The sequence below is a fragment of the Gopherus evgoodei genome, chromosome 12, assembly GCF_007399415.2.
Source record: "Gopherus evgoodei ecotype Sinaloan lineage chromosome 12, rGopEvg1_v1.p, whole genome shotgun sequence".
Classification (NCBI taxonomy): domain Eukaryota; kingdom Metazoa; phylum Chordata; order Testudines; family Testudinidae; genus Gopherus; species Gopherus evgoodei.
Genome location: NC_044333.1, coordinates 6148642 through 6164827, shown reverse-complemented (window position 1 = coordinate 6164827; position 16186 = coordinate 6148642). Strand labels below are relative to the sequence as shown.

The 16186-nt window shown below is 44.3% G+C and overlaps 1 protein-coding gene across 4 annotated transcripts in view; it reads right to left on the bottom strand.

Annotated features, from left to right (window-relative positions):
• Positions 1–3237: 3237 nt before the first annotated feature.
• Positions 3238–16186, bottom strand: part of LRRC36 (leucine rich repeat containing 36) — a 43244-nt gene continuing 30295 nt past the window's right edge. The window contains exons 10-13 of one of the 4 annotated variants that reach the window (XM_030582074.1): positions 14068–14234; positions 11758–11875; positions 6361–6475; positions 3238–3691 (exon numbers count right to left, since the gene is read on the bottom strand). In XM_030582074.1, the coding sequence (XP_030437934.1) occupies positions 3493–3691; positions 6361–6475; positions 11758–11875; positions 14068–14234 (599 nt within the window). In that variant the 3' untranslated portion in view covers positions 3238–3492. The remainder of the gene's footprint in view (positions 3692–6360; positions 6476–11757; positions 11876–14067; positions 14235–16186) is intronic. The other 3 variants (XM_030582071.1, XM_030582072.1, XM_030582073.1) reach the window with 3 other exon arrangements.

The following is a 16186-nucleotide window of genomic DNA, read 5'->3' as shown; positions in this document are numbered from 1 at the left end:
GGTAAGACAGTAGTCCAAACGAGCTCTCTGTCTACCGCTGAACTGGAGGAAATGACCTCGTGAACTGACCATATCTGCACAGCCGCACACATCTTGCCAAGGTGATACATTTTGGCTGTTTTGGGTTGAAATCCACTAAGTCTTGGATGCAGAGGTAATGAAAGGTTGGTATCCCTATTTGATGACTAAAGGGCAGCAGAACTGTACTTAATATGCCCTAATTGAAGCATATTAGCTACAGTCACCATGACTGTAATCTCACTCACTAACAGTGGGGGCAGGGAGCTCTCTCCGAGTAAAAAACCAGAGGGGACAGGGCAGCTGTTACTATCTAGTAGTGAGCCTTCTGTTTAAGGGTCCTAGATACTTACGACATTCCAGGGTGCAAGAGCACTGAGGGGCAGTGTCACCACTTGTCCTGCAACTTGGGGTACCTCACAGTGCTTGAGAGCTGTAGCTCCCAACCTGGGCTTCTCACAGCCAGACACCCTGCGGGGCCAACAGCTCTGCCCCTCTGATTGTAGGTGAGAAATTGCATGAGACCAGGATTATAATCTGTTACATTTTAGACACTGGAAAGTGTGCTTTATTTTGTTACATTTCTAACTATTTTCGGTCTCTGTGCTTAGTATCACTTAACTCTCTGCTATTTATTAATACATTGATAATAAAACAATAGGTTTACCTCTGAGCAGTGCTATTAAGGTAAAGAGCATGTCCTCAGCGGAGCTAACAGGCTAGTTCAGTGGTTTTCAAATTTTTTTTTTCTGGCAACCCAGTTGAACAAAATCTTTGCCTGTGACCCAGCAGAGCTGGGGATGAGGGGTTTGGGGTGTGGGAGGGGCTCAGGGCTGGGGCAGAGAGGAGGAGTGTGGGGGTGAGGGCTGCAGGGTGGGGCCAGGAATGAGGGATTCAGGTTGTGGGAGGGGGTCAGAGCTCTGGGCTGGGGGTGCAGATTCTGGGGTGGGGCAGGGAATGAGGGGATTGGGATGTGGGAGGGGCTCAGGGCTAGGGCAGAGGGGAGGAGTGTGGGAGTGAGGGCTGTGGGGTGGGGCCAGGAATGAGGGATTCAGGTTGTGGGAGGGGGCTCTGGGCTGTGGAGGAGGTTGGGGTGTGGGAGGGGGTCAGGGCTCTGGGCTAGGCTGCAGGTTCTGGGGTGGGCTGCAGATAAGGGGATTGGGGTGCAGGAAGAGCCTCCAGGTTTGAGGGGGCTCGGGGCAGGGGATTGGGGCATGGGGTTGGGGTATGGGCTTATCTCAGGTGGCTCCCAGTCAGCGGTGCAGCGGGGGTGCTAAGGCAGGCTTCCTGCCTGTCCTGGCCCCATGGACTGTGCTGCACCCTGGAAGTGGCCAGCAGCAGGTCCGGCTCCAAGGCGGAGGTATGCAAGTGACTCTGTGTGGCTCTCACCTGCAGGCACCTCCCCACAGCTCCCACTGGCCGGTTCCTGGCCAATGGGAGAATGGAGCTGGTGCTCAGGGCGAGGGTAGCATGTGGAGCCCTGTGGCCCCCCCCCCGCCTAGGAGCCAGACCTGCTGCTGACTGCTTCCGGGTTGCAGTACCATGTCAGACGAGGTAGGGACTAGTAGCCTGCCTTAGCTGGGCAGCATCGCTGACGAGACTTTTACTGGCCCAGTTGGCAGTGCTGACCAGAGCCGCCATGACCCAATGCCTTACAATCTGCGACCCAGTTCTGGGTCACGACCTGCACTTTGAAAACCACTGGCCGTGTGTGTGTGTGTGTGTGTGTGTGCGCGCGCGTGCGCGTGCTCTTCAGAGGCAGTGGACTTAACTTCTGTGAGTGTCCAGTGAGAGGGACTGGACACTACAGATGTCTTGGGAAGTGGGGTCCGCTGAATGTTACTTACAAGGCAAAGTTAAGACTGGCAGAGTCTCGGAGTTTGCTGGTTTGGCAGGAAGCTGGCGCATGGTTTAGGATCCAGCAAAATTCTCTTACTGAGGCAGAGAGGTAACACAGTGGCTTATGGCTCCGGGCTCCTTGAGGGAGGTGTCATGGGGCTCAAATGGGTTTTGTTTTGTAATTAAGAGGAATCCCTAGACATTGAACCCGGCCTTTGGTACTGCCAATACCAGCTGGCAGAAGGGTTACACACTAGATAGAGCAGAATATGCATTCAACAGAGCATATGCCCACTGTAGGACAGAATCAAAGGCAAAACTTGCATGTAGGTGAGGTTCCTGTTCAGTGCATTACCTGCACCTGCCCTACACTCAGCCACTGAGCCTGCTCCATAAAACATCCCCGTCTCTATTGCATTTTACAGTCCTTTCACATTTGCATACAGGGTTCCTCTAACACAGCACTCTTATTTCTCCACCATAACAGCCACTCTCACCTCACTGCCCACAATCCCCATGGGAAGACCCCTCAGTATCGCTACAGGCACAACTACACAATTGAGTGCTGATATGAGGCAAACTGCATCCCTTAGGGTACACACACACCCACTGCTTTTCATCACACAGAGGTGCTCAGATTCCAGCCCCCCCATCACCTCATCATAATCACAGTTCTGCTAAGCTGTCCCAACCAGTCCCTCCAGTATTCAATACAGCTCCACTTAACACAGCGAATGCAGCTAGAATGCATGCAGATAACTCCTACAGGCTAGTGCCAGCTCCAGGGGGACAGAGATAAGGTTACATTGGTGTCCACCTTTCAGGCGTTAAAGGCTGAATTACCTTAATTCTTTATTTCCTGGTTTTCAGCACTTTTAAGTTTTATTGAACTGGATGTTGTAGAAGAGCACAAGATACCACTGAGCAACCTTAACTCACTAAATCTTTCACAGTGAACATACACTGGAATCACCATCCCATAGCTGAAATGCAACCATCTCTAGAGTAGAACATGACAGCTGTTAGCAGCAAACAGCAACAGTGCAGGACAGTTTAGGATAGGGAGAGAGAAATTATTCTGTACTAAACTGAAATTGCAGAGGGAATAATTATCTGCAGATTATCATCCAAAATAAAACGTCACCAGGTCACTGGGTTTATAACTCCAAATTCTTGCAAAAAATGCCATGGGACATTACCTTAATTTTGCACTTTATATCAAATATTGGATCTCCAACCACACAGCCACCTAGCACGGGACACTGATTCAGTACCATTTCAGAGGACACTGAATCCACTACTGAATCACCAATACTTCCTGAAGTGTGACTCTGTATTCTCTGTAGTATCCGCGAAGATCATACCTCCTTGGGACGGCAAGACTGCACACTACAGTTTTATTACAAAGAGCCTTGTGTGGTTTTTTTTGGTAAATCAAAGACAGAAAAACAATGCTAACACCAAGTGGTGCTTAAGATGCTAATGCAAGCTAAGATTAGAATGACATAGTGAATTCACTTCAGTAAAAGTAGACATTAGACACATTTGAATATAGTTTGACATCTCATATTGTACTTAATGGAAGAGAACATAATCCATATAACATTAAATGTGTGAAGTGACTCCATGTTTCCTTTAGAGAGGAGAATTGCTTAATTGCTCTGCATTATTATACTGACTACAGCCGTGTGCTGATACAGGCGGAGTTCTTTCTAAAGGAGGCGATCTCTCACGAATGGTGAATTTCTCAGAAGAAAGCGTTGTTTTTACTGAACTAGGATTGTGCTCTTTATTCAGCTGTTGCAGCAGGAAGTTGTTCGTGGACACTAAAGACCTGGGCGAGATGGCGAAGAGGTGGTTAAAACGATGCATAAGCCTGCATTCATTTGAATGAACTCTGCTAAGATGTGGAATGTATTCCCTGAAATGAGACACTCATTTCCATTTCTTCAAATTTATAGCAAACGGAAAGTTAAAATGAAGCGTGTAGTTCATGCTTCTGTATTTCAAACCAATTCTAGCAGTCACACTTTAAGGTTCCATTTATAAATAGTTTATAATGGGCTAAAATGATTGATGTTATAAACCTGTTACAGGCATAAGTAATGTGTTATGGACAGCTACAAGCACATCAGTAGAAAGAGTTATGCTATAAATGATGATAAGAAACCTACTGACCTGATGGATAATTGATTAACCACCCTTAGAACACATGGTACTAGATTCACACCTGTGAATATATTAAATCCAGTACTTCCATATCTGAGCAATTTTCGAGAAATGCTCTGGAATGTGTGCCTTTGGTTATGTACATATGTATCTATGATATGCTAATATGATCTGTCACCATGTGCTGATGCATGCAAGCTACCTCTTTTTTGTTTGGTCTGATCATTACACATGGTAGCTACGTTTCCGAGAGTTTTCTAGCATAACACAACCTCTATTATGGTCATTTTAGGGTTCAGTAAGGACCAGCCTGTCTTCTTCCAGTGACTGACTATGGTTTCAAAGAAGGAAGGAGTAGTCTGTCGTACCAATTTAGATTGGTGCAATTTGGTGAAAATGCTAGAGAAACATTGATCAACTACATTAGGCTATGGCAACACTACAGAGCCTGCAGCAGCACAGCTTAGGCGTGTACCATTGTACTGCTGCTAGTGCAGATGCTTGAAGCCGATGGGAGAGAGCTCGCCCATTGACTTAATCCACCCCCAACGAGTGGCAGCAGCTATGTCAGCCGGAGAAGCTCTCCTACCAACACAGTGCTGTCCGCACCAGCACTTAGGTCGGTGTAATTTACGTCACTTGGGGGAGTGGCATATTCACACCCAAGTGACATAATTTATACTGACCTAAGCTGTAACATGTACATAGCCAGTGTCTTGCTTCTCAGATTCAGAGTCACTGTTACAATGTATAAGGGTGCTATTTTATATGTCCATAATATGAACGCAGGATTGTCTCTAGGTTTTTGGTGGTTCTATGAGCTGTTGTACAAGATCAGAGTTGGATGGGTCACTACAAAAACTAATTTCTCCATGCTAATTTCCTCCTACTGTTACTCACACCTTCTTGTCAACTGTTTGAAATGGGCCACCCTGATTATCACTACAAAAGTGATTTCCCCTCCTGTTGATAATAGCCCATTTTAATTGAATTGTCTTGTTAGAACTGACCCCCTACTTGGTAAGGCAACTCCCATCTTTTCACGTACTCTGTGTGTGTGTGTGTGTGTGTGTGTGTGTGTGTGTGTGTGTGTTCCTACTGTATTTTCCACACAAGCTTATGCCCAAATAAATTTTTTAGTCTCTGAGGTGCCATCAGGACTCCTTGTTAAGATTACTTGAGTGACATCAATTGTAAAGTTCCTTACTATTAAGGTATAGCTGATTTTTTTAAATGTAATCTTAATTTTGATTTTTTTCCAGGCTAATATGTTTGTATTTTAAGAAAACTACAATATTCATTCATTTAAAATTACAACTTGGTTAACAAAGTGTTGTTTTGGCCTAATAGCGTATTTAAGAACTGTTCACCATCAGGGATCCCTGACAAACTTGTGAGCTGTGCAAAGACACTAGTGATACTGGGCTGAGCTTGTGAAGTGTGCCTGGGACCATGAGGAGTTTGGAACTCCATGCAGGCTTTAGAATGCATGAGGAAACTTCTGTGAACAGATAAATACTTTCCCCCTGAACTAATCGAAGTCTTTACCAAGATAAAAACATATTTAGATTTTAGGCAAAGACACTTTTGAAAATGTGTAAATGAGATCATCAAATGCTTTGTCAGATTTGTCTGAACCTCTGTGAAAAATCCTCCGCTGTTTAAAAGTTCACGTTTCTAAAATCAATCTGCTTGAATTTTACTTTTGATTTAAAACTGGGCTTATAATGAAAATTATAGTAGCTCACCCCACACTATGAATAAGTCAATCATGTTTCTACAAATATATAGTGGAGACAATATAGTGACACAGTGTGGGTCACCATTTTTAGAAAAGGAGATGAGCCTAAAACCCAATTTGATTTGATATTTTCCCCCTCCCCAATGCACTGATGTGTAGCCTGATTTTCAGAGGTGTGGAGCATACTTTGTTCTCACCGACTTCAATGAGAGTTGTGTGTGTGACCAGGACATTTGAAAATTAGGCCAGAGGCTCTTTTTCTGCAAAAAGTCTCTGGGCAGGTCTACAGTTAAAGCGCTGCAGTGGCGCAGCTGTAGTTTCAGTGAGGACAATATCGATGCCGACAGGAGGGCTTCTCCTATCAGCATTGGTACTCCACCTCCCTGAGAGCTGGCAGCTATTGCAACAGGAGGGCTTCTCTCATTTACATAGTGCTGTCTACACCAGTGGGTCGGTCAGTTTAACTGAGTCGCTCAGGGATGTGGATTTTTCACACCCCTGAGCAACCCAGTTATAGCTATACTGACCTAATTTCCTAGTGTAGACCTGGCCTCCATGTGTGTAGAGCTTCTACTTCATACTGTTCATCATACCTCTGACTCTCCTGTAGAAGATGCACAGTCTCCTGCAGTTTCTTATGTTGTTTTAATTCCAGAGTTAAGTACTCTACTTGGACACTCAGCTGCTCGTTCTTCTGTAGCAACTCATCTAAAAGAATACAGTGAGCTGAGGTCAACAAAATACAGAGCTGTATGCCTGAAAATGCATTTTAAAATAAGTAACATTATTAATAGTAATGACAGAACCTCTGAGTAGAATGAACTACTAGTAATTACCACTACTACTACTAACAGGGTTGCATATTTTGTAGCTTCTGTAGGCCGAACTCATGGAACAAACCAGGGGCTCCTTGCATCTTGCCACTCCAACTCACAAGCTCCATGTGTCCTGCATGTTTCCCTCTCCACCATGCCACTGTCGCCCATTCTTCCTGTCCATGCTAGAGTCTACGTGTTTCCCCCAGCTCCCCTTGCCTCATACCGGGGTCCCACATTCTTTCCACCCATGTCAGGGTTCTTTGTGCTCCCATTCCCATCCTCCCAGGCCCAGGGTTTCCCACTCTGCCCTCTGCCAGGGGCTCAGTGTGCACTTCCCATTCTTTCCTTCCACCCTCCCCATTTGTCCTCTTTCTGTCTGGTGATAAGTCATTCAAAATATCAACATGTTAAAGTCTATTGGGAAGATGGGCAGAGATGAGATGAAGTATTGTTATCCTGGAAAGTGTTAACTGGAATCATCAACCAGTTCTTTGATCTCTAGGTAATTACAGAGGTGCTTGAAGCTGTGGTTCTGCTACACAGATGAAAGGGACTCCATGTGTCTCCCATTTTTTCCCTTTCTGATTTTCACCAAAATCCGTATAGTTCTTTTCAGCTGGCTGTGATGTAGAACCTCAGCCCATTATTATTTTATTTTATTATTCTAATTCATGTTTCTAAGGGGATTTTCACCAAAGTTTCTAGATTATTTTTCAGTTTGTTTAAAATAGAATCTATGATCCCTCCCGAGGAGGAGTCAGTTCTGTATTTCCGTATTTTATGAGTAATTTGATCTAGATTCTAGGTGCATTATTTCAGGAGCAACTGCTAGGGCCATTTTATGGTTTGTCTGTTAAGGAATTGCCTACATTCAAATAGGAGCCCCACAGCATAATCTGCTCATTGCAAGCTCTGGGCTCAGCCAAATTTTGGTGTTATCAAATTCCACAACCAAAGTCAGGCCCTGTCATACAGCAGACGCTTACAAGTTCACTGTCCGGTACATGAACTTGGCAAAACTGTTGCTAGCATACTAGGCACTAGATATTTCTGTAAATATATTCCAGCTAGTACAGATACATCCCAAACTAGTACAAGATAAGAGATGTTGACAACATAATGAATAGGGCTGTTTTGTCCAAGATATCAGGAACAAGGGGAGGTAACAAATGCCATGAAACGTGTAAGTTGTGTACGTTAGGATTTTTTTAGCCTATAAATGTTGGGGTACTTGGCCTTGATTCTTTGTTCAGCTGAGGTGGCAGCAGAAAATCCAGCTGCTGACTGAGCTGTTCCTTGACACAGGGCACCTGTGCGTCAGTGTACCTGAAACCACCGAGCCAGGGCTCTACGACTGTGTCTTGACATCAGTAAACCTGGCCGAGTGCCTGTGTCACTGAACCATGCCTGTGGTCTGTCTTTGAGTAACAGTGCAGCGTTATTAGCAAATATCGCAGCCTGCTGAACTAACATTGAATTTCAAGGATAGAACCACTGAGCAGCCTGAACAGTGCTACCGAGGCAACAATATTCCAGCTCCCAGCACTTAACCATGCTGAGTAGTACTAGCAAGAGCTGCTGAACCAGCTATCTGCGCAGAGCTGGGAAAGCACATGGAAAGCACACAAACACACAAGCCAATTGACGAAAATACTCTATCACTAAAGAGTTAAAGGGTGGAAATACAATTAATACCTCTCATCATGGGTTCATGTAAAATAGATCTTATTAAATGAACTCGATATACTTTGACAAGATTTAAAGTCCAGTTGTTAAGAATGTTAAATGTTGATAAATGAATTTTAATATGGCCAAGTTCAAGCTCCTACATCTAGGAACAAAAAATGTAGGCCACAGAATGGGTGACTGTATCCTAGAAAGCAGTGACCCTGAAATTAATTTCGGGGTCAATATAGATGAAGTTTATGTTTAGCTGGTTAAGTGTGATACTGTGCTTAAAAAAGGGCTAGCGGAATATTTGGATATATTAACTGGCAAATACTTAGCAGGACCACGGTTGTGGCATCACCTCTATATATGACATCGGTAAGGCTGTTACTGGATAGCGTGTCCAGTTCTAAAAGGATGTTATATATTGTGAAAAAGCGCAGACAGCTCAGAGAAGAACTATAGGAACGGTTCGAAGTCTGGAAAACATGTCGCATAGCAAGAGAGGCTAGAGGGGTTAAATCTATTTCACTTATTAAAGAGAAGAGGTGATTTAATGATGAGTTGTAAGTACCTACAAAAGAAGACTTTGATCTTAGAGGACTCTGTAGTCTAGCGGACAGGCAGAACAAGATCATATGGCTGGAAGCCGAAGTCAGTGAAGGTCAAATTGTAAATAAGACAAATTTAACACCAAAGGTAATTAATCATTGGAACAGAGTACCAAGAGATGTAGTAAATTCTCCATTATTTGCAGTCTTGACTTAGACTTCAAATGATGGAGAATTTACTTCATGTTTTTCTAAAATGTATGCTGTGGTTCAACCACAAATTGTTGGGTTAGAAGTAGGGATCCCTGGGTAAAATTCTCAGGCCTGCTTCAGAAGGTCATATTGGATGGTCAGACCCTTCTGGCCTTCTTCTATGAATCTGCCTGAGATGAGGTTGTGGCTACTACCAGTATTACTGGCAACTGATCTCATGTTGGGGAGCATGAGTTTAAACTTAATCCCACTGTCGCCTGGTGCCTTATCCTCTGTGGGATAGAGACAGGTCAAAGCTATCTGATACGTGGAAAGGGATTCCCTCACTTAGTCCTGACAGGAATTAGGGAGGCCCTAGGGTTCTCAGAGTCTGTCCTCTGGTGGTATTGTTCTAATGCGTTTCCTGATCCCTACATTTATAGCAATCTTGTTCTGGTTGCCCAACCCTCTGATGTGCCCCAGAAGGGCACATGTGACACAGCTGGTCATCAGCATAGTGCTTCATTAGTTGTGCAGTGGTAATATTTGTATGCACTAAATCACGTTAGATGCCTGTGACAGTCCCCTTGGCAAATGGTCTCCCATTCTTTGCAAACAACTCTCACCTCAGACCTGAGAAACTCACTAGACCAAACACAGGTCTTGTAGGGTATTTGCTCATAAGAGGCAACATGTAAGGTATCTATATAAAGCTCTTATCAAGACTCATTATCGGTGTTCCCACCCAATTTTTTCCACCAGTGTGCAGAATAAATTTTGTTATGTGCACCAATATGGAGGTGGTGTGTGACCCATTACATTCATATTGGTGCACATAACAAAATTCATGTGGTGGGGGTGGGGCTGAGGGTTGGGGTGCAAGGGTGTGAGGGCTCCGGCTGGGGATGCAGGCTCTGGGGTGAGGCTGTGGATGAGGTGTTTGGGGTGCAGGAGGGTGCTCCAGGGCTATGGCGGGAAGAGAGGACTCCCTGCAGCTCTCTCTCCCTGCAGCAGCACCAGGGGCAGGGGGTAGGGTGGTGCCTCTCCCCACTGCAGCAGCTCCAGGGGTGGGGCCCCAGGCTAGGCGCCCGGTCCCTGCAGGTCCGGCCAGGACTAGGTTCAGGGTGGGATGCCTCGGCTGCAACAGGTCTGGGCCGGGGATGGGTTTGAGAAGGAGCACCCCGTGACAGGGCTGGGCCGGGCCAGGCTGCTGTAGCTGGGTCCAGGCCAGGACGCCCGGGTTCTTTTTTTAACGAACTATAGACAGGTATCATATACAGCCGTGATTCTTAACCTGGGGTGCACGCACCCCCTGGGGGTGTGAGACATGCCAGTTTTATTTAGAAAGTAAATCATCAAAACCACAAATTAAGCATAGACATGTAAGTACATCTACTTTATTTCATCAAACCTATGTATTTATTAACATTATACATTTTTTAACGATTACTGTAATATATAAACAAAAAATATATCTAGGTTTAAGGGGTGCGAGAACATATTTTGAGAACCAAAGGGGTGCAGGCTGCAGTAAAGGTTAAGAACCACTGATATACAGGTATCGAGAGAGACTTGCAGAAGCAAGAATAGGGTGCTCCAACAACCATCACAGGAGGTAGGAAGAAACTGAGGAGGACCTGGGGCAGCTCAGCCCTTTATACCTGCATGATGTGCAACAGCAGAGGGTGCTCTGGCTGTCCCAACAGATACTGCTAAGAGTAAAAACTCTCTGCCAACTGTGCACTCCAGTGCACAAACACCTACAGTGGAATGGACGTGTGCAATCACTCGAAGAACCTACTTAATAGGTATCTTTCCTAACTTATAAATAAGTGTAGCCCCTAGTTGGTTTTATGTTTGTTTGTTTGTTTCTTGTTTATAGTTGAATTCCTTCTTAAATAAAGAACATAAGAACGGCCCTATTGGGTCAGACCAAAGGTCCATCTAGCCCAGTATCCTGTCTTCTGACAGTGCCCAGTGTCAGGTGCCCCAGAGGAAATGAACAGAACAGGGAATCAAGTGATCCATCCCCAGTCACTCATTCCCAGCTTCTGGCAAACAGAGGGGTAGGGACACCATCCCTACCCATCCTGGCTAATAGCCATTGATGGACCTGTCCTCCATGAATTTATCTAGGTCTTTTTTGAACCCTGTTATGGTCTTGGCCTTCACAACATCCTCTGGCAAGGAGTTCCACCTTTTTCTTGTTTTATTACAAGTGCTGTGTGGTATACAGGAGCAGTGATTTAAGGTAAAATTAGTAACCTACTCCTTTGGGAGCAGAAGATCTGGGATTTCTGTGAGCAGCCTCTGGCAGGGGCTGGTTATCAGAGGGGAATTGTTCAAGAGGACTCGGGGACTGGAGTGCCCCTCTTGTTAGCCTGCAAGATGAAGCCAGGGCTGGCATAACCCAGGGGAAGATGCGTGAGTGGCTGAAAGGCTGGTGCTGTTAGGGAGTTAACACCCAGTTACCACAAGCAAGGCTCCCTCAGGCTAGAGGCAGGGGGATAACAGTGACTCTCAGTCCTGGGCACCCCAACAACCATCACAATACCACTAACTAGATGCTACAGCCTTTCTGGCTGAAAACTGATCCTTCATTTCTCAGGGTATTAGTGTTGAGCAGCATCTAAACAAACACTTGGACTTATTTCTAACTCTTCAGAGCTGCAATAACAGCACTTACCGGCAAGGAGAAAAGAATAATTCAGACACAGTCATATTACATATATTAAGCCAAAACCAAGCCTTGTGAACCTACCGTAAGTGAGTGAGTGAGTCCCACTGAAGCAATAATTAGAGGCAGCAGTGTAGTCCACTTCCTGTAACTGGGAAGATGACACATGGCTCTCCTCCTGCCCCTTGGCTTGCTGCTGCTGCTTCACACAGTCCAGAATTTGACAAGATAAAACAAAACAGTTGAAAAATCAAAACATGTTAAGAGAAATTAAATATTTTCCTACAGTCTGATCCAATGTCCACCAAAGCCAACAGGTTTCAGAGTGGTGTTAGTCTGTATCAGCAAAAACAATAAGGAGTCCTTGTGGCACCTTAGAGACTAAAACAAATTTATTGGGGCATAAGCTTTCGTGGGCTAGAACCCACTTCATCAGTTGCCTGGAGTGGAACATACAGTAGGCAAATATAAATATACAGCACATGAAAAGATGGGAGTTGCCTTACCAAGTGGGGGGTCATTGCTAACGAGGCCAATTCAATCATGGTGGATATGGCCCATTTCCAATAGCTGACAAGAAGGTGTGAGTATCGACAGAGGGAAAATTACTCTTTGTAGTGACCCAGCCTCTCCCATTCTTTATTCAGGCCTAATTTGATGGTGTCAAATTTGCAAATTAATTCCAGTTCTGCAGTTTCTCATTGGAGTCTGTTTTTGAAGCTTTTTTGTTGAAGAATGGCCACTTTTCAATCTGGCCTTAATTTGAAAACTTGACACTATCAAATTAGGCCTGAATAAAGACCAGGAGTGGCTGGGTCACTACAAAAAGTAATTTTCCCTCTGATACTCACACCTTCTTGTCAACGGTTGGCAATGGGCCACATTCACCCTGATTGAATTGGCCTCATTAGCACTGACCCCCCACTTGGTAAGACAACGCCCATCTTTTCCTGTGCTGTGTATTTATACCTGCCTACTGTGTGTTCCACTCCACACATCTGATGAAATGGGTTCTAGCCCACGAAAGCTTATGCCCAAATAAATTTAGTTTCTAAGGTGCCACAAGAACTCCTCGTTGTCAAAGCCAATAGGAGTCTTTCCATTGATTTTGATGGTCATTATATCAGGCCCTTTGTGCAGTGATGAATGCAAATGGGGGCAGTGCTGCTGTGCTCTTTCCCCAAAGCCAGTACACCTAACCTTTTAAAGACTCGGCTGAAATGCGTTCTTAAAGGAAAATGGCGCTCTCAGCCATTAACGGAGTGTGGGGAAGTTCTGCCATTTCCAAATAGATACTTTAAAAACCAATACAATACAAAAGGCACTTAAGAGACACTGGCAGGTAGTTCAAGGTTTTGTCAGGAACCAGATTTAAACTGAAATGTTTTTCGATACATTGTTTAAAGGATTTAATTGAAAACAGGTTTTAACTTTGGACGTAAACATTTCCCCTGCAGTGTCTGCAACCTGAACACTGCAGCATTGCCAGACAGTGTGGTCTCTCAGCCTGAGCATGGGCCCTGCCCCTGATTTACCCTGTGCTTCGGGCCAGTCACAAAACCCTCTCTGCCCCAGTTTCTCCTTCTGTAACAGGGTGTTAACTTGCTCAAAGGGATGAAGTCTGGACTGATATTTGTAGACTGCTCTGAAGATGAAAACTGATATGTAAAGTGATGGCTATTACTGTCATTAGTGCACTGCTGCAAAAGAAGCAGAAAATGAAACCGTCTGGCTACAAAGGTAAAAGTGACCCGTCTGTTTTCACTGGTCACACTGCATGAAGTGCAAAAACTAAGCAAACTGCATACATGATAAATTATTATTTTTAATTATTTCATTTTTAATAATCTGGAGGAAGATTTTCCTGGGCATGAAAGGCAGATGGGAGCTGATAGCTTAATGACTTTTAGGGGGAGCTGAGTGCCTAGCTGCTTTTGTGCCTCTGAAAATTTGCCCCCCTGAAATGGTGTTAGTGACTTAGATCAGGGATGATTTTAATTTACATCTTTTCCCTGATAATGTCCCTTTAACAAACACGTGACATTGCAAATCAAATGCAAGACCATAACTCTCCAACCATCAGAGGCACATCCAAGATAGATCTTTTTCTCGCAAGGCATTATCAGTAAAAATGTGCTCATGTTTGACACTTCCACTGTACTGATACTTGCCAGGAGGTCTAGTCTCATCTACAGTATGGTGGGACTCAAGGAATGCAAATCCCACTTGAATGCAGACAAAAAGGCAATTTGTGTGTCATTTACACCTCTTTGCAATCAGCTGTACTGATTATCAGTTTGGGATTTTTATGTTACAAGGAAGTTTTCCTTATTGAAAAGTTCATCCCCTTGTTTCCATATGACACAGGCATGGGAAGGGAAGGAAAACACCTACCAAAGCCATGTTTGCTCTGTCGAACGGCTCAGCATACTTCACCTGGGACCTTTGAAGTCTGGAAGCATTTCCAGCTAAGACTGATGGGCTATCCCCACCTGGTAGGTGAACATCCTTCTGTGGAGGGGTAGAGGCCATAAGATACAAAAGCAAATCTTGGGCTGGAGCTACAGAAAAACAAACGGGTTGGAAAAGCAGAGTCTGAAAAATAGAGCATTGGTTTCATGTTTAGTGACAGTATCAATAGCATTAGGTGGGAAATGGTTTTCCCACATGGGGAAACTTTCAAGATTTTGGAAAATTTTCCTGCCTTGAATCAAGATGAAAAGTCAATCTCAAAAAATTTCAGACTGAAAATCTTCCCCAGAAATAAATCAGTTCCTGTTTGTTTCAATAATTTCAAACCATTTTATTTAGACGTCAGCCATTTTTGTTTGAACATCGTTTTTATTTAAATTTTGAAATGTACTTAGTTTACAGTGTTTTTTTTAAACCAAAAAATGATTTTGAACCAAAACCTGGAACTTTTTCATTTAGAAAATGTCAATGTCCCATTTTGACAAACTGGAAGCATTTTCCCTCCAAACATTAACAAAATGGCAACTTTGTGATAGAAAAATGCTTAGCTGAGAAATTCCTGACCAGTTCTAAGTATCAGTACACCTGGACTTTTTACAGTATCACATCTGAAGAAAAGGCCTGAATTCTAAAATGTTGGACAGTTTGGCTCCGACATACTGGTTGGTCCCTGTCATGAACATACAGCTAAGGGTAGCATAAATCCCTCCTTTGCCTGTAAGGGGTTAAGAAGCTCAAATAACCTGGTTGGCATCTGACCAAAAGGACCAATAAGGAGAGAAGATACTTTCAAATCTGTAGGGGAATGTTTTTGTTTTGTCTCTTTTGTTGTTCTCTTCAGGTCAGAGAGGAACCAGGGCAGGAAAAATACATCTCCTAAAGCCATATCTGAAATAAGCATCTAAGATTACAAATTGTAAGTAATAGCAAGGAAATGCGGTAGGTTATCTTTTGTTTTAGCTTGTGAATTGTCCCTATGCTAAGAGGGAAGTTTATTCCTGTTTTTTGTGACTTTAAGGTTTTGCCTAGAGGGGAATGCTCTGTGTTTTAAATCTTATTACCCTGTAAAATTACCTTCCATCCTGATTTTACAGAGGTGCTTCTTTTACTTTTTTCTTTATAATAAAGTTCTGCTTGTAAGAATCTGACTGGTTTTTAGTCTCCTAAAAACCCAAGGGTCTGGTCTGTGCTCACCTTGTTAACCTAGTTGGTTGGTATATTATTCTCCAGCCTCCCCAGGAAAGGGGTTTGGGGGGATATTTTGGGGAAACAGGAACTCCAAGTGGTCCTTTTCCTGAATCTTTGTCTAACTCACTTGGTGGTGGCAGCAATACCGTCCAAGGACAAAGAAGAATTTGTGCCTTGGGGAAGTTTTTAACCTAAGGTGGTAGAAATAAGATTAGGGGGTCTTTCATGTGGGTCCCCACATCTGTACTCTAGAGTTCAGAGCAGGGAGGGAACCCTGACAGTCCCTAAGGATTAGATTCACAGAGAAGCTTAAGGAGGGTGACTCTGAGCATCGTCACACCTTATTTTTAGGTGCTTGGAAAATCACTGGGATTCTCAAAGCCTGAGTTCAGCACCCAGGTTCCCCATATAATGAATGGGCAGACATAGATGCCTGAGAATAGGATTCACAAAAGCCAGCACACTAGGCAACTCCTTGTCTAAAATAGCCAGTGTGAGATGCCAATGGTTCTGTGGTAAGCTCTGCCCCTCACAGAGATAGGTACCTAAATCCAGGCTGCAGGGAGGTGCCTCCCTTTGCCTGGGATTGCCAGGTGTGAATCCTCTCTTGGCATTAGATGCTTACGTGGTTCTAGCAAGAAGCTGGGGTGCAGATGCTCCTGCATAACTTTTAGCCTAGCGGTTAAGGTACTCTTCTGGAACATGGGAGACCTCCTAGTTCCAGTCTCACCTCTTCCTGAGGGGGAGAAAGGATTTGAACAGGGATCTGCCATGTCTCAGGTGACTGCCCAAGCCCACTGGGCCATGGGATTTTCTGGGTTGCAGTTCCCTGTTGAATCTGTTCCACTCTAGA